Genomic DNA, 23,779 nt, shown 5'->3' with positions numbered 1-23,779 from the left:
TTCTACAATAGATTTAAAGTTATGATTATTCACCTTGGATAGAATTACTACATTATTATTCTCTTCTACGCCCTCGCACTATTGCTAACACTTACAACCATAGCTATAGTAGAACACCACATCTCTAACCTTTATATGTCTTCATAAACTGCAGGGAACTGACTCAATAGGAGGAGCAATGTCTACATGTTTACTCTTGCTGGCCCAATACAAGGATATTCAGGTAAGTGGGACAACTTTATGAAGAAGATTTCTTTATGTTATGAAATAGATAGACAGGTCTTGTCATTGTTGAAATTACTGCAATTTATTTCTGAAAAAATATTCCTAATACAGTCAATAATAAAATAAAACATCCAATGGATGATTATAACTCACAATTTGAGGTTATCCAGGTTCACATCTAATAAATAGTTTATGAGCATTTGCACTGAATTCAAATAAACCAATAAATTGTGGATTACATCTGTAAGAGAATGTGTGGATATGGACAATATGATATGAACTTGGACAAGTTAATTCTATAATATGCAACAGCATTAAAAAGTTATAAGGTTTCCCAACAGGGTGCAGCACTATTATTATTTTGTTTTTGCATATATGACAACAGCTAATTTGAACTAAGCAGCAACAAAAAGCTGCGATACACAATGAGAACTGTCAAAGTAGGATTGTTTACAGTTAGGTTTGGGTTTTTAATTTAATGAATAATTTGTGATATTGTGCGAATGTTTTATAACTTATTTTTTCTATTGTTTAGTAGCAGTGGTGAGACATTATGGCAATGGTAGATGTGTTATATATATCATACCGTAAATTGATTAACCAAATTTTATCAAACTGTGTCCTCCCCCTTTGCAAACGCAAAGCTTGAGTATAACTTCAATAAGCATTTTATACATATGCCAATTCCATACGAAGGACGGGTGCTCTGCTAGTCTAACTAATAGTTCAGAATCTTGCCTATTTCAAAAATATTTTCATAGATTTTTTAAGTTGAAGGACGTCTTGGGTGTTATCTTCATTTTATCTTCTCTTCCTTCTCTGAATCCGTTTTACCACTCAAAAACCCTTGTAAGTGGCATACATTGATCCCCATTCACTTGAAACAGTTGAAGTTGAAACAGCTGACTAAATTCTTTAATTCCCTTTAAATATGAATACTCATAAGGTTAATATGGGGAACTACAGACCCACTGGGGTGGAGCCCGAAAGGATTTTTGAGATAAGAATATGACTAAATGTTAATCGGGAATGTGAGCTATCATCATGCCAAATTTCAGCCCAATCCGTCCAGTAGTTTATGCGTGATTGAGCAACACACAAACACACACTCAAACTCACAAACTTTCAGATTTATAATATTAGTAAGATTAGATTGCATTTGTTATAATGAAAATCAAACATATTAGTCTTGTACCGGTAGCTGTTGTTGTGTGTAGCTATAATTGTCCATAATAGTGATATCACTGTTTTATAGGATCGTCTCTATCAAGAAATAGCAGCACCAGACAATATAGAAAAGGATGTTACGATGGAAGATATCAAAAAGTATACATACTTGGACCAAGTGTACAAAGAGACCTTGAGATGGGCCAACATTGTCCCAGTAGTGGCAAGGAGGACAACGGAAGATCTTGTGCTAGGTAAATAATATCCAGTGTTAAAATTAGATGCTAAACAAATATTGTACCTTAAACTCTAGATTAATTTTGTTGTCAAGAATCAATCTGGCAAATATCAGGATAGTAAATTATACTCACTCCTAAGTTTATAGTTTCACAAATCATTCATAACTCAACTTTGCACAAGGGAAACACAAATTAAACCTTTTTAATAGTCTTCACCGGATCCATAGAGACAAGAAAAAAATCAGTACTAGTGTACCTGTTGCTCGAATTTGAGCAATTGCGAAGTATAACAGGCGTTATTTTAAAACGAATGACAGTCATAATTTACGAAGACTTTAAAAGAGTCGCCTCAAAGATTATGGAAATACTCACGATATAGGTACATAACAGATCTATATAATCAACATTTCTTGTAAATATCTTATAATTTTTCAAAAGCTGATCTTGAATTTTAGTGTTTTCTACAAATGTTTCCAACTCATAACCACATTAGGTTGTCCATAATAATGATTATAAATTTAAAAAAGACATTATTTCTATTTCTTCTACTTGGTGGTGTTCTATGACTTTCCTATATTTCCATCTTTTGCAAATAGGCTCTTTCAATGATTGCTCAAGGAATACAGCACAGTGTTAATTCAGATTTCTTTTTAGTATATCAAATTGTCCAGGCTTTCTCTTTATTTTTTACTAGCTGTAACCCGCGGGCTTTGCCCCGTTTAACTTCTTAATTTTCAAGATTATCTCGTTCGCATGGCTCAATCACGTCCTGGTTGAAGTTTGTTCGCTACGCTCACTCACCTTTAGGTTGGAGCTCGTTCGCTACGCTCACTCACCTTTAGGTTGGAGCTCGTTCGCTGCGCTCACATGCCTTCAGGTTAGCTCGTTCGCTACGCTAACTCGCCTCCAGGTTGAAGTTCGTTCGCTACGCTCACTCACCTATTGGTTGCAAATTATTTGTTGTCATAAATGTAAAAGAAATAGTAGTGTTGCACCCTGTTGGTAATCCTTGTAACTTAAATGCTATTGAACATCATAGAACAGAACCAACTTGTTTAATTGAAACAGCTGTTAAGATTCAATAATTCCATTTCTCATAAGGTTAACATGGGAAACTCCAGAGCCACTGGGGCGGAGCCCGAAAGGATTTTTGAAATAAGAATATGCCTATATGTTAATCGGGAATGTGAGCTATCATCATGCCAAATTTCAGCCCAATCCGACCAGTATTTTTCGCGTTCACTTGTCACAAACATACATCCATACATCCATACATCCATACATCCAAACTTTCTCATTTATAATATTAGTAGGATATTGCAATATTTACGCCAACCCAAATTCAAATATAAATTATTTCATTTCAACCAAGTCAGTAAATGTTTGTACCACACGTTCCCTAGTAGCACAAATATGTATTTTATAAATATTTTATATATTCAAAGTTGTATTTGATAGAACCTCGAATGAAATATATAAATAATATATCTTTAATAATAGTTTGATATATTCAATATATATATTGAAAATATTTCCCCAAAACAAATCAAAATATCAATTAAATATAAGTTTTGAATATATAAAATAGATTCATAATATATATTGATAAAATAAGTATAGAATCTATAATATAGGCTACATATTTTATATGTATATTTTTCCTATTAAATATTTAAAAAAATTTTGTTGAGAATATTTCAAATATATATATACAATTTTTGAAACTATATTATATATTTGAAGTATTTATATATATTTTAGATATATATTTTGAAACTTGTCAGATATTTTTATTAATAAAAAAATAATATATTTGTAGAATAAATATAATCTATTAAAATTGGCAAATAAATAATTAGCATCTTTTTGTTTTTTTATAGTATCTATAAATTTATACATGCATTTTTTTGTATGAATATTGCGATTGTGAAAGCGTTTAAGCTAAATTAAGTAAATTAAGTAAATTAAGTAAATTAAGTAAATTAAGCTAAATTAAGTAATAGCTATTTACCTAACCCGCCATGTTAAACTTCCCTATCCCAAGACGTTCAACGCTAGAAATCAGCTGTGCGCTTGAATTTTATTGTTATGTTTTGAAGAACTTTCCTAACCTAGCTTTTGTTTGTAAATGAACGTTACTGTTAGAAGATGAGTGAAATGGATAATGAAAAATATTGTTCGTAACCTCTTGTATATTGTCGGGTCAGGCAAAATCTTGTACGTTACACGTTACGCAAGAGCAAGTTTACATCACTTCGGTAAATTATGCAACTCGCTTCCGCTCGTTGCACAACATTCACCTGCGTGATGTAAAAACGCTCTTACTACACTTGTAAGGTAAAATAGCTATTACATTACAAGTGTAGTAAGAGCGTTTTTACATCACGCAGGTGAATGTTGTGCAACGAGCAGAAGCGAGTTGCATAATTCACAAACACGCTCTTGCGTAACGTGTAACGTACAAGGTTTTACCTGACCCGACAATATACATGGGGTTACGTACAATATATTTCATTATCCATTTCACTCATCTTCTAACAGTAACGTTCTTTTACAAACAAAAGCTAGGTTAGGAAAATACTTTAAAGCATAACAATAACATTCAAGTGCACAGCTGATTTCTAGCGCTGATCGTCGGCTCCATAGAGGTATATTTTTAAAGTTAAGCACTCAATGTTATTTAAATGGGTTTCATTACCTCACCGAGTGAGATTTTTTCAACTTTACATCACTCGAGAAGTAAATAAGTTGTATACATCTCACTTGGGATAAGGAAGTTTAACATGGTGGGCTAGGTAAATAATAATACATACTCTGTATGGTGTCACTCTATCATGCATGTAAAGAAAAAAATACGCATCTAGTTAAGAGACAGCATACATGTTCGACAGCTACATGTGGGTCAAACGAAAAAGGGGTAAAATATAATTTAGATTTTTTTATGAGATGATGAAAAGCTATTGTGAAAAAGTCACAATAACTAAGTCAAAGGATTAATTTACGATCCAACCTATTATACAGTTGTCATTCTTTACTTGATCATATTTGTGTAATTGAATAATCCTTACGGTTTCAGATGGTGTGACAATACCAGCTGGTTACACGTTGACAGCTGCTATGATAGGCAACCACTTAGACCCAAAGATCTTCCCAAATCCACTAACTTTTGATCCAGAGCGATTCTCTTCTGAAAATAATGCAGAACGAGAACCATACTCTTTCTTGCCTTTCAGTGGGGGTTCGCGAAACTGCATTGGTAAGATGCTATCTTCTAAACATTGCTATTGCTACATCAGATTTAATATCGATATTTTTTAGGAAGATCGTGGGTAAAATTAAGATCTTAGAGTTAACTTAAAAAACATATTATTTGGCATTTTATGCAATCAAGTGGACACTATAAAATTCAATAAAAGCTCAAAATCATTCACTAAATTAGCACTAAATGTACAAAATAGTTTTGTTTTTTTTTCACAAAGAAATTTAAATACCCCCACTGCAGCAAACCTGCTGACTAAGCAAATTTCCATTAGCCTGGATTGATTTTCAATTAATCTATTAAATTATTATTTATGTTTAACGAGTGCCTAGGTTTGCTGCTACAGGGAAACCAATTATTAAAGTGTGTTTTTTATTAAAATATTAATAGCTTTGTATAAAATAAATAAATCTGACAAGTTTGATCAAAATAAAAAAGCCAACTACAACATTTTACAATATTCTTTATAAGAATAACATGGGAATTTAAATGAACATTTTCTTTTTAATTTTCTCCGTAACCATAACCTTAAAAAAACACTTTGATACTAAATTATTTGTTTTTTAAGCTCTTTAAAAAGGCCTGGAAAAGTTGAAAAATGTTGTGTTTTATGGGTAAAAAATGAGAACAACATTTTTACCACATAAAACCCCCCGTTAAACACCGTTCCATGGTCCGATCATGCTGGTTCGCGAACTCATACAAGTTTATCCCGCCTTACACCTTCAAACCAAATTTTATAAAAATCGGACAAAAATTACTCAAGTTATCACATTCACGGACATATATATATATATATATATATATATATATGTATATATATATCCAAAACATATATAAATACCCCCACCACAGCAAACCTGCCGAATAAGGGGCAGATTTAATTAAATCTATTTAAAAAACATTAGGTTTAATGAGAACGTAGGTTTGCTGCTACAAGGAAACTAATAAAGTGCCTTAGTATAAAAAATAAATTTGCCAAGTTTGATCAAAATCTATATCTATAAAAGAGGAACTATGTATATACAGGGTGAGTTTTAATTGTCCCACCCCCCAACTTTTTTCAAATAAAAATTTGAACCAATAGTGTTTTTGGCCTCTTGGGACATCAAAATGAAAAATTAAATCGGTCCTGGGCCTATGTCTTACCATGCCACCTACGGTAATAGCTACTTCCCTGTAGGGAAATCCGCTAAAAAGAGCATAATTGTGTTGTTCTTAAGAGGAGAATAAATAAGCTAAACTTATTACTTCAACATTATGAGAAATTCCCATGATGAACAAGTTCTTTCAAATGTATAAGATTATGTGCAACAATTTTTTTCTTTTTTCTTGTGTCTTCTTTAGAACGACATTTTTTCAATGAAGTAAAGTATTTCAAACAACTTTGAGGGAAATTTACCTATAAGTGTGGGGGGGGGGTATAAGCGGTCCAAACACATTAAAGTTTTGTGGATGTTTCGGGAATCAAACCTGTCGCTCCCGCACCAAAGTCTGAGATGCTAACCAAGCAACATGTTGCAACAGCAACACACCCAACATTTGTTTGACATTCAAGTAAACGGGGGGCCACCAGTTGACCGACAAGATACTTGGTCGTCTTGCCACTAGACCGTCTTTTTTAATTAAATAGATAAATACTGAAAACCAGTACGTCGACAAGTTATTTCATCGTCAGTCCAGTTGACCGGCATGTAAATCTAAATTATTATATACGAAAAACCAACTTGTCGTCAATCCTCCCGACCGACTTACCACTTGCTCGTCTTTTAGGTGGGGATGTGTTGAGCGGCAGTGCCAGCGGCGCGCGCAGCTGTGGAGGGCACTGCAGGCGTACCAACTTCTGTATCTTGTAGCGGCGGTTTTCATTCCGACGATTTTCAGCTATCACAATGCAGCGGACTAGCGAGGTTCTTATTACGTGTAATTGTTTGTTTCTCAATCGATATTTTGTTATACACAGTACAGTGAATATAAATAGGCCTATATTAGTTTACTTCAATGAAATAAATGTTTTATTTAGCTAAATAAATAAAAATACGCCGATTGAACAAATAAAATTGTTACAGACAACAGGAAGTCCTTAATATGATAAAAAAAAGTGTTTATCTTTATTAAAAAATTACTGAAATTTGTTAACTTACTGCTGGCGACAAGGGTGGTGCCATACATAGGTTTATCAATAAATAAGATAAACATGCACAACCTTATGCAGCTATAAGTCAGGAAACATTTGTAGAAACATTAAAAAGCAATACCAATTTATGAAATATGATAAAATATTTACAGGAAATGTTGATTACTGTATATACATCGTGAGTATCTCCAGCAGTTACACACTGGCGATCTTTGAGTTGACTCTTTTAAACTCATTGATTATTACTTTTTTTCGTTTTGAAATAAATTCTGTATTACTTTGAAATTGCTCGAATTCGAGCAACATGTACACGAGTTTGAATATTAAATTAACTAACATATTTATGTAATAGGAGGGTCAAATATTGTTAACAGTGGTGAGGTAACTACCGTTACATTTATTCAATTGAGAGATAAATACAAATTGATAATACCGGTTATTTAAAGCTTTGTTGTCTATTTTTCCTTAAAAAAATAAAATAAAGAATGAATTTAGACTTTTGGTGACATTAGTTTGTACTATTTCTCCTTAAATGACACTGCTGTCTTGGTAAGCAATAGTTATCTCGGTAAACTATTTATTTGCTGAAGTGCACAGTGTGCTGCTTAGCCTGAGAAACATCTTTTGTTTTATGATTTTGTTGTAGGCCTATTGAAAACCTTGTCTAGAAGGAATTCCCATTGCCTGTGTTACCGGGGAGAAGTTTTTCTTAGTAAAGTCTGTAGACGTCTTCGGTTTTACACAGAAACATGTAATTATAATTGAAGAAGTACATGTTTTATCCTCTCACGTTGTTGCGTGGACAATACTATGGTGATTCAATTCTGTGTACTTCAATTGTCTAACTGACGCATCCTTGTTTTTTTTTACTAAATAATGTAGTCTTTACTTCCGTGGATCTTTGCGTTTTATTGTTTAACTGTCCTCAAGTAAGTCTGTGTTCTGAGTAAGTACTTCAAATGCACGGCACTACTGTATATTCAGATTTTCTAATGAACTATCATAGATAAAAGGAGTATAGACATGTATGTATGACAGAGTATGTCTACTCCTTTTATCTATGGTACTATTTCCAAGTTCATCTGGACGACCCTGCAAATCGTTTCTATTAAAAAAAATTGTATTTGGTTTATGTTTATGAACTTGTATGAGTGTTGTTAACTAAAGCTAAATTCACATCAAATTAATTAATTTAATTTATTTTAATAGTATTTCTAATTAATTTCAGTTTTAAGAACATAAAGTAAATAAATCCTTAGATGAAACGGCTGTACTATCCATGCAATTATTGTCAAACTATATGTTAAAAGATTCCTGGACGGCAATGTTATAATACTAGTTGGAGCAGAGGTACTGGATCTAGGGTTAATACAGTTTTGTGACGTGTAAGGTATATCACTGCAGAAGTAGTTAGCTCAAGAATTATGACGCGGATGACAAAGATTGGTAGCTTTTGCTATAATTATAAAAAAACCAAGTACATAAAATCATTCACAGTTTTTTTTTCACAGTCTATTGAATAGCCTGCAGTTAAGTTCACTCTAATGAAGAATATAGACGTGGCCAGAGTTCCAAACGATTTAAGCAACAACTGTTTACATGAACTATCCTATATGTAAGTTTTTTTTTTATAGTGTGCTTTCAGCACACCGCTTCAGCAACCGCTTTCAGCATGCGCTGCAACTAATATCCGGCGGTCACGTATCACTAAAACTGCCATATCTCAGTTAATACTCGTCTGATCTTAAAGATTAAGGTGTCGATCGATTTGTAATAAAATTTCCTTAAAAAAGTTAAAGTGTAAAATTTTTGTAAAATCAACGGTTTTCGAGTAATTTAAGAAACAAAATTTTAAACAGCCGCCATTTTGTTTCATGAATTTGAAAAATCGTCATAATTTTTTTGTAGCTTTGTCTAGTTGTCATAAATGTTGTTGCAAAGTTTCAGTTTCGTATGTTTAACCAATTTTCAGAAAAAAAATAATTAGTGAAAAAAACAAAATGGCGGCTATCTGAGTAACTAAGGACTTCCGGACAATTTAAATATGATATTTAGATATGTTTCTTACCCAGGAACAATGCCCTAAAATATTGGTAGAGAGTTCCGGGACACCCTGTATATAATACGTGAAGGCGATTTCTTGAAAACACTACTCCTCCGTTAATAATGGACGGATTTTTACAAACGACGTGTCAAAATAAAATATTTTTTGTGTAGACACCCCCTTTCACCAATTCATGTAGTAAAAATCCTCGGGCTTTGCCCCACAGGCCATCAAAGTTGGAGTTTCTCCCATAAGATTAACATTGGGGAATCTAAATATTTGATTGGAAACTTTGTCCCCACTAATTTGAGAGAACGGTTGGGCGTAGAAACTTGGTAGAGGTGTCCAAAGAAAGGTCTTGGTCTGTAGATGAGTTATGAAAAGAAAAACTAAGCAAAATCCCTTAGGACTCTACCCCAGAAGCCTTTAAAGATCCCTCCACAGAGTTGTTTACATTTTAGCCATGAGAATACTACTTTTTAATGAAACAGCTGTTCATTTTTAAATTGTATTTCAAACAACACATATTTATTGGGAGTTGAATTCTACCAAATAAGTATTTGCAATGTTATTTTCTGATTTTAAAATTGATTTTCTTCTTTATCATGCCATGTTTTGCAATATAACGTTCCATTACGAAATCAGTGGAAAATCCTTTTATCACAGCAATTCTTAAATTATATCTTATTGAACTATCTTATATCTATTGTACGGGTTGGAATGTGCCTTTTTCGCCACTTTTGCCTACATTTTATCATATTATTCTACAAAATATCAAATATTTATGTAGAAATATCTGCTCTTATTGTGTCTAATAAAATCCAAACTTAGAAACATTGCCTAAAATGGTACCTATCTTGACAAATAATTTGCACCTGCCTATATTACGGACTTTGGCGCACTGAATTAGTAACATTATTGAAAATAACACGACATTTTGGCTGTAAAATATGGTACAAAGAGAAAATACTATTTAAGCAGCTACTGTCATGACAGAAAGGTCATATTCCTTTTAAACTAGATCACATAATCCTTTGACTGGGACGGGTGGCGTCGTCCTGTAATCCAGCTACTAGGAGGTCACGAATTGTGGATATTTATAGGAATGCACTGTGGATGCGATACTCCCTGGTGTGGATTAACATCCGCACGAGTGAGTACTACGACTACCCGCAGTGCTATCCTGATAATTATACCAATTCATAAATACCAATGCAAAAAAAAAATTTGGTTCCAATTCAACTATAAACTGTAGATCCCTTGGTTGCCATTCGCTGTATGGGCTATTAATTAACAGCTGTATCTAAGGAATGTCGGCCTTAGTAACTAACAAGACTTCAAGATCGCGCCACTCTTCCTACACTCATCTCCATTCATACTTGGCTTACCTACTATGAATGGTCGCCATAAAAAAAACGTATTAAAGGATTAAAGTATTTATCATATACGTTGATTAACAATATGTAATCGTCAATATATACGTAACAGCCATTTTACAGTATTTTTGCTTTTTGGAAATGTTCAATTGCTATGTCATTTGCATTATTTATTGCCAATGAAGCCGCCAAGATCATATGAACTAGGAGGCCCCTAACAGTTCAAGAATAAAAGCCAACTTTACTTCATGTATTCCACTACACCTAACATTCCGTAGAGAGATTATATTGACAACTTTATGTTATTAATAAGGCCGAGACGAGACAACTAACTGACATCCCCCATGTCAAGGAATTCCAGCTTTATCAGTAACCCCACAGTCAATTTCTCAAAACTATGCTAGAGGGTTCATTCATTGGCACAGAAGTACGATATGAACTGACGCGACGTGACGAAGGAAAATCAAACTTACACTGTAACGGATATACCTCCCTTTGAAGTTAGAACGTGTCTTCTCAACAAACATATATTTTTTCTCAAACACTGATGAAATCACGGAAGTGTTTAGCTACAAAAGATCCACCAATACGATTTAAATACTATTTAAAGGTTCTACCAAAGGAAGAGATACCATATAACATACTAATAATAACTCCGATGACGTACAGGATAGGAAATATTTTAATCATTGAATGAACAACCAAATTTGGCAACTAACGCAATATTGTTATTGTTTTTACACTCACTCTTTGAACAATGTTAAATGCTCAAAATATGTATATTTCACCCAATTCATCGCAGTTAGATGAATTAACGTAAGCCTTGAAAGTAACCGTCGATTTCGACGGGTTTCCCCTAGTATTAATAATTAGTTGCTCCCCATGGAAGCATGAGAGTTCTGTAGAGTTTGTAGCCTACACCTTATTGTCTACAAATTGGCTAAATAACTTAGGTACAGTACATTATAAAAGCTGACAGACTTTTTATTTTGACTTAAATTGTAAGCTTACCATTTCCCGTCCATGGGCAGTTTGATAGTTAAAAAATAACCCTTTAAACTGGAATAGGACTGTTATGTAAATTGTGAGTATTTCCATTAGTTAATAATCTTTTAGTTGACTCTTTTAAAATCATCGGAAATTATGACTGTTATTAGTTTTTTAACAAGTCATTTGTTTATATGTAACTCCTGTACTTCTTTGCAATTGCTCGATTTCGAGCAACATGTACACTAGTTAAGCTATAATTTTATACAATAGCTAAGATATTCCACATTCCAACCAAATATCTGGCCGAAAGTAGTTTTTGATTGCATTTTAATTGAATAATTTGTAACGAATCGAATTAAACCACGAATCGGACATACCATGATCCGTATGTCAAAATGTATGTTTTAATAGGTGAGGAATCCGATTATGGTATTTTTAAACTTTCGAAAATGTATGGTTTAGGCTGTAGAGATAAAATTACGGTGAAAATCAAATATATAATTTAAACGATTTTTTGTGTTGAAATTCTAAAATAAAATTTTTAACTCCTACCCCAAAATATACCGATTCATAATGTTTATTACAACTATGATCGATGATGTAGCCATAAGGTCGATACAAATTCTTATATTTCGCGCGACGAATATGAAAATATATAGATTTTTATTAAGGAACGGATTGTACAAATATATTGATCCGTATGTCGAAATGTATGTTTTAGTAGGTGAGGAATACGATTTTGGTATTTTCAAAGTTTCGAAAATGTATGGTTTAAGCTGTAGAGAGAAAATTACGGAGAAAATCAAATATTGATTTTAAAAGATTTTTTGTGTTGAAATTCAAATATAAAATTCTTAACTCCTACCCCAAAGTATGCCGATTCATAATGTTTATTACAACTATGATCGAAAATGTAGCCATAAGGTCGATACAAATTCTTATATTTCGCGCGACGATTATGACAATATATAGGTTTTTATTAAGGAACGGATTGTACAAATATATTGATCCGTATGTCAAAATGTATGTTTTAATAGGTGAGGAATCCGATTATGGTATTTTTAAACTTTCGAAAATGTATGGTTTAAGCTGTAGAGAGAAAATTACGGAGAAAATGAAATATTGATTTTAAAAGATTTTTTGTGTTGAAATTCAAATATAAAATTCTTAACTCCTACCCCAAAGTATGCCGATTCATAATGTTTATTACAACTATGATCGATAATGTAGCCATAAGGTCAATACAAATTCTTATATTTCGCGCGACGATTATGAAAATATATAGGTTTTTATTAAGGAACGGATTGTACAAATATATTGATCCGTATGTCGAAATGTATGTTTTAGTAGGTGAGGAATACGATTTTGGTATTTTCAAAGTTTCGAAAATGTATGGTTTAAGCTGTAGAGAGAAAATTACGGAGAAAATCAAATATTGATTTTAACAGATTTTTTGCGTTGAAATTCAAATATAAAATTCTTAACTCCTACCCCAAAATATGCCGATTCATAATGTTTATTACAACTAACTATGATCGAAATTTAAACTGTGTCTATTTAAACTGTGCGTGACACAATGATGATAATATCTTACTTTTGTCATTTTTGGCTAAGCCACTACGGATGATTATTGTCATGATTGTAATACTCTGTTTATTTCTTATGTACTGTACTGTAAAATATTTATGGCTGCTTCACCGCAGGTGAAGCCTTGGGTTGTATTTACTATGCCATTAGATAAGCTAATACGATAAAAATCAATGGCAGCGTTATTAAGAAATGTAAGCATTTCAAGTTGATCGAATAGTGGAACTAATTATGTGGAATGTTTGCTGAATAGCATTAGACACTGTGACGTTTGACTTATTTCCAAAGTCAACGAACACTGATAACCAGTGCAAATTTTAATCCAATATACCATGTGGTCCTATTGTGGTTTAATGTCAAATGCTCTTTCATTTTCAAGATGAGCTCGCTCGCATCAATCAAACACGTCCTGGTTGATGTTCGTTTACTACGCTCAATCCGGATATTGTGGCTACACAAATACCAATAAAAATAATCAATTATAATCAGCTATTCGCTTAGTTAATTTTGAAATATTTAAATTGTTCAGATCAGACAAATTGACAACAAAAATTGCGTTGTAAAAAGTCACTATGAGATATTGCTGATGAAGGTATGCGAAGGGGTGGCAAGGTCATCCAACGCGGCTTCTCTTTCATCTACGCAGTTCTAGGCTTCTCTGGACTTCCCCAATACTTTCGTTCTCACGCCGATGAAGGACAGGTCAGGTTGATTGGAAATGGAAAGAAGTTGTAAAAGGTGCTTGTCATATTTATGATAGTCTCTATTCATTTAGGGCTTATAAGGGTGTTGTTAAGTTAGGGAAAGCAGACGCGGTGGCGTTCTTTAGAAGTGGTAGGTCCCGCTCCCGTCAACTTAAATATTTGAAGGGTTTGGTATTTTTTTTGTTTGGAGCAAATATAAGCATTTGTCAATTATATAAGGCAAGGACTATACAGATCTTAGCATACACAGCATATACAGCATATACAGACATTATTTTCTTCCGCGTTCTCTTCCCATTGCGATTACTTATATAGTTAAGTCTTTTTTGTTTTACTTGCGATATCAGTAATGCTCCATATTTATTATGTTGCCAATTTATTGTTAATTTGTATTTTTCAAGTTTCTATGTTAGTTTTACCTGATATTCTCACAGCAATGGCCTTTTCGAACAGAAACAAGTAATATTGGCACGGGCTTGGAAATATGTTTCAAATCAGGCGAAAGTACTTGGAATCACACGATTAGCCGACATTTATGTTATAGAAAGGATTTCATGTGTTCTAAATAACAATCTCTCTAGACATCGCCAGAAGTTATTTTACCATCCATGCGATTCGGGCAACTTTGTCTAGCGATCCTTTAAGCTCGTGATACCCAACATCTGTTGACCGTTATTAAGTCACTGGTATCGCGGTTGGTTAGTAAGTATTCCTTTGGTTAGTAATACATCATAAAACCCAAATACATTAAATAATCAATGCTCAATAGCATTCATAGGAATGCCCTTTTCCTTTGTATTGTATTTTGTAGTTTGTTACTCTAGTATAGACTAGTTGTTTCCAGTTAATATTAACTATACAGTACCTATTTAAAAATCATTAAAAAAATGTAATTACCTTTTAACTTCTCAATACAAAAAAAGGAAGAATTTTAAGCGCTTAACTTTTAACTAACCCTAAATAAAAATCTTAAGCTCAATACTGTTTTAATAAAGGTTTTAACAGAGTAGGCTTAGAATACTGACTGACAGACCAGTTAAAATGTTTATCTTACTTTTAAAATGTTAAATAAGAAACTCTTCACATACCATGTCTTTTTGTAAACACTCTAACGTCTTCAGCCAAATGACCTTGGTTTCGTTGTTCTTTAACCATTATTTTTAGATCATCAAAAGCGCGGCATCTTGAAATTGTTACGTACAATTCCCCATGCTGTAAGCAGGGGATGCAGCTCTAGCAGATAAAGACCAACTTTTCGAGGACGAATTTTAGAGGAACACTCGTTTTCCAGCTGGACTTCAAGTAATAATTTCAAGACTTCATCATTCATAACTTTCGCCATTAATCTGGTTCTATTAACCAGTCCTTTTTTTGGATTTAATTTTCTTAGTAAAATTACAATTACACCTTTTTTGACATAACTTGCGAGGAGGTAAACCCTTATCGAGGAGGAAAATATGTCATTCTGAACAGTGTACAGACAAAACTCTAATTTTATTTGCAGATATTTTATATACAGCACCATTTGATTAACTGTATTTTTTCACTTCTATAACAGATTTCGTTTCTCATGACGCTTGATGAACGACTTATACACCTAATAACAACTTACTTAAATAGGCAATCCTAACGAACTACTGTTGCAGTAAACTTAACTGTTACACATGTTTGAAATTTACAACATCTTGCATAATTACAATACTTTGTGCCTGTTGGCTACTATGAATCGTTTGGATTAATTTAAGATATTAAACTTTTTTGATATAGGCCTACACAAGGTAAATTGACCTCCATGTTACCCAAAATTATACACAGGTCCTATATATATACTAGTGTACATGTTGCTCAAATTCAAGCAATTGCAAAGTATTACAGGGGTTATTTCAAAACCAATAACAGTCATATTTAAAAAAGTTTAACTCAAAGTTTAAAAAGAGTTTAAAAAGAGTCAACTCAAATATTACCATTGTGTAACTCAGACCCTGATTACCTAAATCCCTGATCTTCGTTATTGATAAACCTTAAGCATTCCGGCTGGTTTTCTCCTTCTCAAAATGCCTCGCTGTACAGACAACACATGTCATTGATAGAGGGTCAAATTGAGAACGAAAAGTCTTTTAGGGGTAGTGTTAGCTCGCATTCGTAACATAATAGTTGAGATTGTCCAGGGTCAGGTGCTGACGTATACGCCTCCTTTCTATGTTTCGTTGTTGTCGCGTCAGAGGCATTTAAAAGAAAAAAAACAACAAATAAACAAATTATAGCTACACAAGACAACGATAAATGCACAAATTTAAGTTACAATCATGCTAACACGATCTGTCATAGCGACACAAAGCAACGATAAATATATAAATTCAAGATACAACCATACTAACACGGTCCGTTTTCGTTTTGGGGGTTATGTTTACACAAACTCAAATAGTAAATAAATTTACTCAATGCGTTTCATTGAATCGAAAAATAAATAACAGTAATTAAATTATACAGCTGATCAAAATGTAAACAATTATGTTCTTCATAAGGATAACATGGGAACTTTCAAAGCCACTGGGGCAGAACCCAAGGGACTTTGTAAAAAATGTAAGGCCAGTTGGCAAATCTACGCGACACGCTCTTTCCAATGAGATGTCAATGGATAAAATCGGTTAAGAAATGGCGGAGGAGTTCAACCGACAAAGTTTCATGTAGCGTATTAATTATATACGAGAGGTCGTCCAGTGGTCGAAACTCGACCAAAAATATGTAATGTACTCACTTCTCTATTTTCACCCCACACTGTATATAAAACATGTGATTGGAGTTTCTTCCATTTGTTTTGATTTTCTGTTTATATTTCGTTGTTATTTCGTCACCAGCATGGCAACGCATAAAATCCATGTTATTTTTTTCAAATTTTCAAACTCATTTTTTGTGCTTATCTTTGAGCCTATTTAAATTTATAAAGGGATTCTGCACACCTACAGGAAAATTGCTTTCTAACGGTATGCGCAGATTTACCCCACGATGCACACAAGCTGAGAAAAAAGGTTTTAAAGAAACATGCTTGCCTATTAATATATAGATAGATATATACACCATATTACCACACTACAAATGTAATTCTACAATATACGGTACGTAGTTTTATCCAAACAAACGATCAAACCCCCCTAATGATATTGTTATTTGATTCAATAGTCAATGGACATAAGCGAGTCTTATCTTTCAAAGCAGATTAAATAATAAAGGCAGAGGAATGCGCGAGAACGAGGTCACTTCACGGTTGCTATAGAAACGACGAAACTATCCATTAGAATTGCGCGCCAACGTCAACTAAACTCCAGACTGTATAAACACGCCGAGTGTGTAGTGTTCGACGGAGCTAGGCTACTTTCAGTTGGCAAGACTGGCTTCTAGCCTCGAGCGACGTGGTTCAACCACGAGAAGCGCCTCAAACTCCTGGGTAATCCCCGGTTAGCTCCTCCCACTCTGCCCCCTATCCCCACCTAAAAGACGAGCAAGTGGTAAGTCGGTCGGGTCGATTGACGACAAGTAGGTTTCTCGTATATAATAATTTAGTTTTACAGGCCGGTCAACTGGAATGACGATGAAATAACTTGTCGACGTACTGGTTTTCAGTATTTATCTATTTAATTAAAAAAGACGGTCTAGTGGCCAGACGACCAAGTATCTTGTCGGTCTACTGGTAGGCTCCCCAAGTAAACACTTTATTAAAGGTTCATAATAATTGCGAAAGCTAGGATAGAAAGAGGTATTGTAAAGAGCAAAAGGAAAGGTAAAAGGGGAAGACATTGTTCACTATATTTGGGCCTATCTTGGATTCAAAATACAAAGCTATGATAGAGTGTTTGTTAACTTAGTCAAGTGGGCAGAGCATTGCCGTTGTTATTTTTTATTATTTTAAATTAAACTAATCAGGACAATTTCTTGTAAAAATGTACATTTTGTAGGAGTTCAAAACAAAGACAGTTATTGTTCACAATTATGACATTTTTAATGAAGGCAGTTTCAGTTTGCTGCTCTGATTTTCTTTTGCTCATTAAAAAAATATATCTTAGTTTAAGATGACATCAAGCCGCTAGCATTAATCAAAAAGTTTTACCGTTATAAATCATCTCTGAAGTAGGTTTTATTTTTCAGGTCAACATTATACTAACATGTTGATGAAGGTCATGTTAGTTCATATTTTGAGAAGGTACAAAATATCTACTGTCAAAGACGTTCACAAGTTGAGGAGGAAAATGGTGATAACTCTGATCAGTGTGGAAGGATACGAAATAATTTTGGAAAACAGAGAGCATTAAGAATACATTTTAAATTGACTTTTGTGCCTTAATGGAGTACTTTTCCATCTTAAAGTAAAACCATGTACTTTAGGTTTTAAATGGTGAATGAGGCAATGAAGCTTTGAGTTGTGAAGCTTCATCTTTATTTATGGGTTTACATTTTAGATTAAATTTGTACTGCATAGAACTTTTGTTGTTTATTTTTCCTTTTTCTTTACCCGATTAGCTGCTAACGTTTTACTAGATCAATGTGCTTTCATTAGAATATTATAATAAAATGTTGTATGAAGGTAGCTTACATAGCTGGTTAACATATAGGCCTATTCCTGTTATCATATTTCCCTTGGGCTACGCCCCATGGGCTTCCAAAGTTTCAATGTTTACATTTTGAAAGAGTGTAAATAGTCAAAAATTTTAATTGAAGTCAGCTGTTAATACTAAAATTTGACAGTTGAAACAGCAGAGGTTAAGAGGTACAGGTTCTGCTCCCAAGATTCTAAAGTTTTATGATTATGAGAATAGTTAATTATGATTTTTAAGAAACATTATTTTCATGGAAACAGAAGGATCATTACAATGTATAAATGTTTTTGAATAATTTTGATATGGTAGCTTTTTGTTTACAAATTTGAACTGATCAACAAATATGGTTGGATTAGGATTTTAATAGGTTTTAAAAACTTTAAGAAATATGTAGGGGTTTTAAAAATTTTACTGACTCAATTTTTACACTGTTATTTGAGTTTTAATTTAATTTACAAACTAAATTTCAATTATACCTAATTTTATTCTGTCCAGAGGTAACTACTATACATATATTTTCTCGATAATCTACTTCAAATTCGCTTTTTTACATTTATTTAGGCCCCGGGTACGATACGAGCGGCGAGCGGCGAGCGGTGAGCGGCGAGCGGCATGAGCGGCGCCGCTCTGACATCGGGTCTCATTTGGTTGCGTGTAAATTTGTTGAGGGTGGCCACGATACGTCTGAGCGGCGAGCGGCGGTGAGCGGCACCGCTCAGCGCCGCTCATGGTTCCAAGTCAAAACCGATTTTCGCGAAAACGCCGCTCGCCGCTCAGGTGAGTCATGCTTCTGTTCGGCCTAAAATTACAGGGAAACAGCAACAAACATGCGATACGGGTCGATACGTGAGGTGCAGTCCGTGGAATGTTTTTGAAATGACCAGCACGGAAGTTTTAAAACACTTCAGTCACCAGAAAAGTATGGGAAAAAATTATGGTTAAGGTTTTTCTAAAAACTAAGTTTTTCTTTAAAGGCAATCAATTGTCAGATAGCAACCAAAGTTGCAATACGTCTTGCAGGTAAGCATAGTTTACCATTTTATACTAAACTAACTCATAAAACTTGAGAAATTTCATGAGCGTTATAAAAGTGCCGCTTGTATCGTGGCCATCACCGCCGCTTACGTGCCGCTCAGGTTGCCGCTCGCCGCTTGCCGCTCACCGCTCGCCGCTCGTATCGTACCCGAGGCCTTTACAGAAACCTCCTTAGTAGTTGTGTTTTTTACAACCCTGCTTTAATTTCACTATGGAGAATGAGAATATCACAAAACTAAGCTGCACGCAATTCACTTTTGTTTTAAATCAATCAAATACCTGTAACGTAACTATAATTTCTTTATTCAATGTTTTAAATGATGTTGTAAATTAATACCCCCGCCGCAGCAAACCTGCCGTCTAAGCGAATTTCCATTTGGCTGAATTGATTTTCAATTGATCTATTTAAATAACATTAGGTTTAACGAGTACCTAGGTTTGCTGCTACAAGGAAGCTAATAAAGGCTAATAATCGGTCCCGGGCCTAAGTCTTACCATGAGACCTACGGTAATAGCTACTTCCCTATAGGGAAATTCGCTAATACAAATATGTACATTTTTTAACTATGGAACGAGTTAAAATAATAACTGTTATGTATTGTGTTGTTAAACTATATTTTAATTGATTAAATTTGTGCGCTGATTAACAATAATTGTGGTTGACTTTGTAACAAAAGGCAATACAAGTTTTCCATTAGTTTATTTTTGCTTATTATTGTGATATAGACACTGATCTGCATGTAAAGATTGAATTTTGAAAAAAGCTCAGTAGTATAGGGGTAAAACACATCAATTATATGTGATATCAGTATTAATGTTTTTTTGCTTTAATACAGTGCCTATGTTGATGCGATTATTTTCCCTTCTTTACTTTATATGTAAGTTTTTCAACGAAATAAATGTTTACGTAAGCTTATCATTTCAAAATTTAATCGTATGGGAACATTATTTCCATACATGCATCAACGCATCATATTATGCTGATGCGCCGGTATGATTCGGAAGCGTACGACATGGTGCGGTGGTGGGGGGTGTTCTTATCCTCGGAGTTGCACTGGATGTCTAGACGCTTGTAACAGCTGTTCGTTATTTCATAGATGATTATGTGATAAAAATTGGAAAAAAACTTGACAAAAATCGCACAAAACTGCATTTTTGAATGTCCGTAATTTAATTTACAAAGTAGTGAGGCCATATTTTAATGGCTAAAGACACTCTCGCCAATCCAGTGAATACATTAAAATGACTTGGATCTTGATAGGTAGGCCTACTCTCGTTTTCCTTGAGAAGATAGAGTAAAATGCCATCTTGAGTGTTACGGACAGACAGACAGACAGAAATAGAGATATGACTCGTTTCTGCATCTTTAATGTATAAAACGTAAAAATAACATAAAACTATATAAATATAATTCTGAGCAATGTACAGACAAAACTCTAAATTTTATTTATATAGTTATTGATGTTTATTGGCCCCTCAGGGCTTCAAAAATTGATTAGACAGTGATTCCACACCGCCTACATGCTTTAACAAACCGATTTACATTGGTAAACAGTGAGGTAATGGGAATGGGAGAAATGATCTTGTACTACTCACAAGACGAAACTAAGACCGAGAACTTCGGTAGAAAAGAGTAAACGCACACCCCGATTTCATGGACTTGTGTATCATTATTTGTAATAAAAGTGGCCTAGAAGGTAGCTTGTATCGTATTAAGTTCAAATATTTCAAGCAGCAGTAATTTTTGACTGGTTTCGATCAAAATGTTTGATAATACTATGATAATAATTAAGTAAGACGAGTGCAACGCTATCTGTTGGCTTTTGACAAAACCACGATCTGCATTACCGACGCCGCCACGGACAAGTGACAGCGAACCGAGTCTGTTAGTAGGGTGTTTGTTGGTTTGTTTATGCTTCTCTATCAAAATCTAACCAATGGACCTATTGGTCTAGAATTTTGACATGGACCTTTTCTGTGGAATACTGTACTCCTGTTCACATTTGAGTTGTTTTGAGTAACCGTTATTTTCCGTAAAAGCAAGTGGGTACCCGTTACAAAGTACCCGTTTACAGTTTCATGGACTCATCTATAGCTTGATTAGCTTCCCCTGTCGCTCGTACCAAAAGAAAGTGGCAATTTCCCTTTTGTTTGCTCCAAACGGTGTTTCAATACGCGCGAGTTTTATAAAAATCGGGAGCTTTAGACGATACTCGGAATCAGAGTGTAGGACTTTCGGCCTGGGGTGATTATGAGTAACTTATTCTCCGTATCAAACAATAGGGAACGTGGGTAGCTCTGAGTCTGCTGTCCCCAAAAGATTCCCTATACGTAAATTGAAAAATGATTCGTATGATTAGAATATGCATACTGGTAAACCAATTATATTGACATCTATAAAAAATATTGGTTTTTCTTTTCCGAGTCAGGTTAGCTCTTCTACACCCGACCGATTTTCATAATTTTGGCCTTAAACTAAAAGGTATGGACGTACCACAGATTTGCCATCAAGCATCGGCACTAATTTTGACGTATATTTCGAGTTTTCTGTGGTTATACACAAACTGCCTCCGTGTACATTTCTTTTAAATTTGTTTTTTTTAGTTCGTTTGGCTCTTCTACCTGCCCGATTTTCATAATTTTGGTTTTAAAATAAAGCTATGCAAGCACATATTTGTCATCAAGCATCATCATTAATTTATCTAATATATTACTCGACGAAAGAATTTAATTTTTTTCACTTCAATTAAAGATGTATTCCAGCAGTTCTAATTACATTACCCGATATGTTTTGGTCTAAAACCCTTTAGTGAAATACCAGCTTTCATTTGAGCTTGATTATTAAGATCGGACTTCCCAAAGCACACTAACCACGAATCAACAATAATTACAATCGTTTTAGTACTTATCTGCAATCAATGATACGTTACTCTATTTTTATTTAAGTTATTTTATATGTCTTGGTCTTAAAATACTTCAAAGGCTTTCACTTGAGATATTGATGGTTTTAAACAGATAAGTTCAAGATACTGTATCGCTCAATCAGAAAATATAAATTTGATTATATCTTGGATATGGTACTTCATTCTAATTACGTTATTCTAATTTTTTTTGAACTAAGAACCTTCAGTGAAATACCAGCTTCCATTTGATTTATTGATTATTAAGATCGGACGTACCTAAAGCACACAGCTAATCACGAACAACACAAATTGTTCAAAAAATAGTGTTATTTATCATCGATTTATAGTCAAACGATCTTGCTTGCAATCTCAACAGTAACTGTTGAATTTGACGGGTTTCACCTAGTAAATCTTTAAAAAAAACCAAACTTTTATAATTATTTGCAAATCTACACAAATTAGGCTTTCCAATGACCTATTAATTAATAAAATCGGTTCAGTAGAACTGTATATTTAATTGTACAAAGTTTATAACAACAACATCTTTAATTCAGTATTTTCTCACCACTATAAATTGGGAGGTTGCTTAACGTTTTTGCAAATAACTTTGAAACGGTGAGGAAATCGACCAAAGTGGAAGGTGATATTGAATAAATTTTCACCTTCCATGGTAAAAAAATCACCTTCCTTATTCTGAAAGAGAATAAAATTTCCTACAAATTATTACTATGTATTTTTTTTAATACTCAATAAAGGCAGCCTAAAGTTGGCTAAAAATATAAACTTGGAGAAAAATGAGTTTTAAATGTACTATTGTTTATTTTTATTTTTTCACCTTAAATATCTAATAAAATCAAACTTTCATAATGCTTAAGCAATCGGCCTCGGTGGTGTAGGGGAAGCGTTCCTGGCTGATGAAGTGAAGGTAGCCGGTTCAATCCCCTCCGATAGCAATAACTTTTTGACAACGATTTAGCTTAGAATGCGATGATTGCTTCTTAACTGTATTACATCTTTTGTTAGAATTTGGGGTTATTTATAATTTTATTTTGTAAACAGAACTATTTTTTTCGATTAGTAAACCTTCATTCGATTTTTTCATTATCAGCAAGTTTGGTTAAGTTATGACAATTTAATTTTATAATTTAAAAATAATAAAATTTAATTTTCAGAAATTTATTAGGTATTATAAAACTTGACGCTATCTATCCGTAATCACGGTCAAAGATATAGAAGACAAGTATCCAAGTATCCAAGTAAGTAAGTAAGTATAATCTTATTTTATGAGCAGAACTATTTTTTCGATTAGTAAACCTTCGTTCGATTATTTTCACTATCAGGAAGTTTGGTTAGGTTACGACAATTTAATTTTATAATTTAAAAATTATTAAATTGAATTTTCAGGCATTTATAATTTTATTTTATGAACAGAAAAGTCATCATCAGCAAGTTCGGTTGGTTTGGTTAGGTTATGACAGTTTAATTTTATCATTAAAAAATTATAAGATCAATTTGATAATT

At 33.6% G+C, this 23,779-nt stretch overlaps 1 protein-coding gene across 2 annotated transcripts in view; it reads left to right on the top strand.

The window, feature by feature from the left end:
- LOC128995923 (cytochrome P450 4c21-like) overlaps positions 1–18,204 on the top strand; it is a 50,637-nt gene extending 32,433 nt beyond the window's left edge. For both annotated transcript variants that reach the window (XM_054420975.1, XM_054420976.1), the window contains exons 10-13: positions 155–223; positions 1,481–1,646; positions 4,708–4,887; positions 17,872–18,204. In XM_054420975.1, the coding sequence (XP_054276950.1) occupies positions 155–223; positions 1,481–1,646; positions 4,708–4,887; positions 17,872–18,035 (579 nt within the window). In that variant the 3' untranslated portion in view covers positions 18,036–18,204. The remainder of the gene's footprint in view (positions 1–154; positions 224–1,480; positions 1,647–4,707; positions 4,888–17,871) is intronic.
- Positions 18,205–23,779: the final 5,575 nt, after the last annotated feature.

This window comes from Macrosteles quadrilineatus, unplaced genomic scaffold (genome assembly GCF_028750875.1).
Source record: "Macrosteles quadrilineatus isolate MER2022 unplaced genomic scaffold, UCM_ALF_1.0 Scaffold_5__1_contigs__length_97177068, whole genome shotgun sequence".
In the NCBI taxonomy this organism is placed as follows: domain Eukaryota; kingdom Metazoa; phylum Arthropoda; class Insecta; order Hemiptera; family Cicadellidae; genus Macrosteles; species Macrosteles quadrilineatus.
The sequence above is the reverse complement of the archived record's forward strand: the minus strand, read 5'-3'. Positions and strand labels throughout refer to the sequence as shown.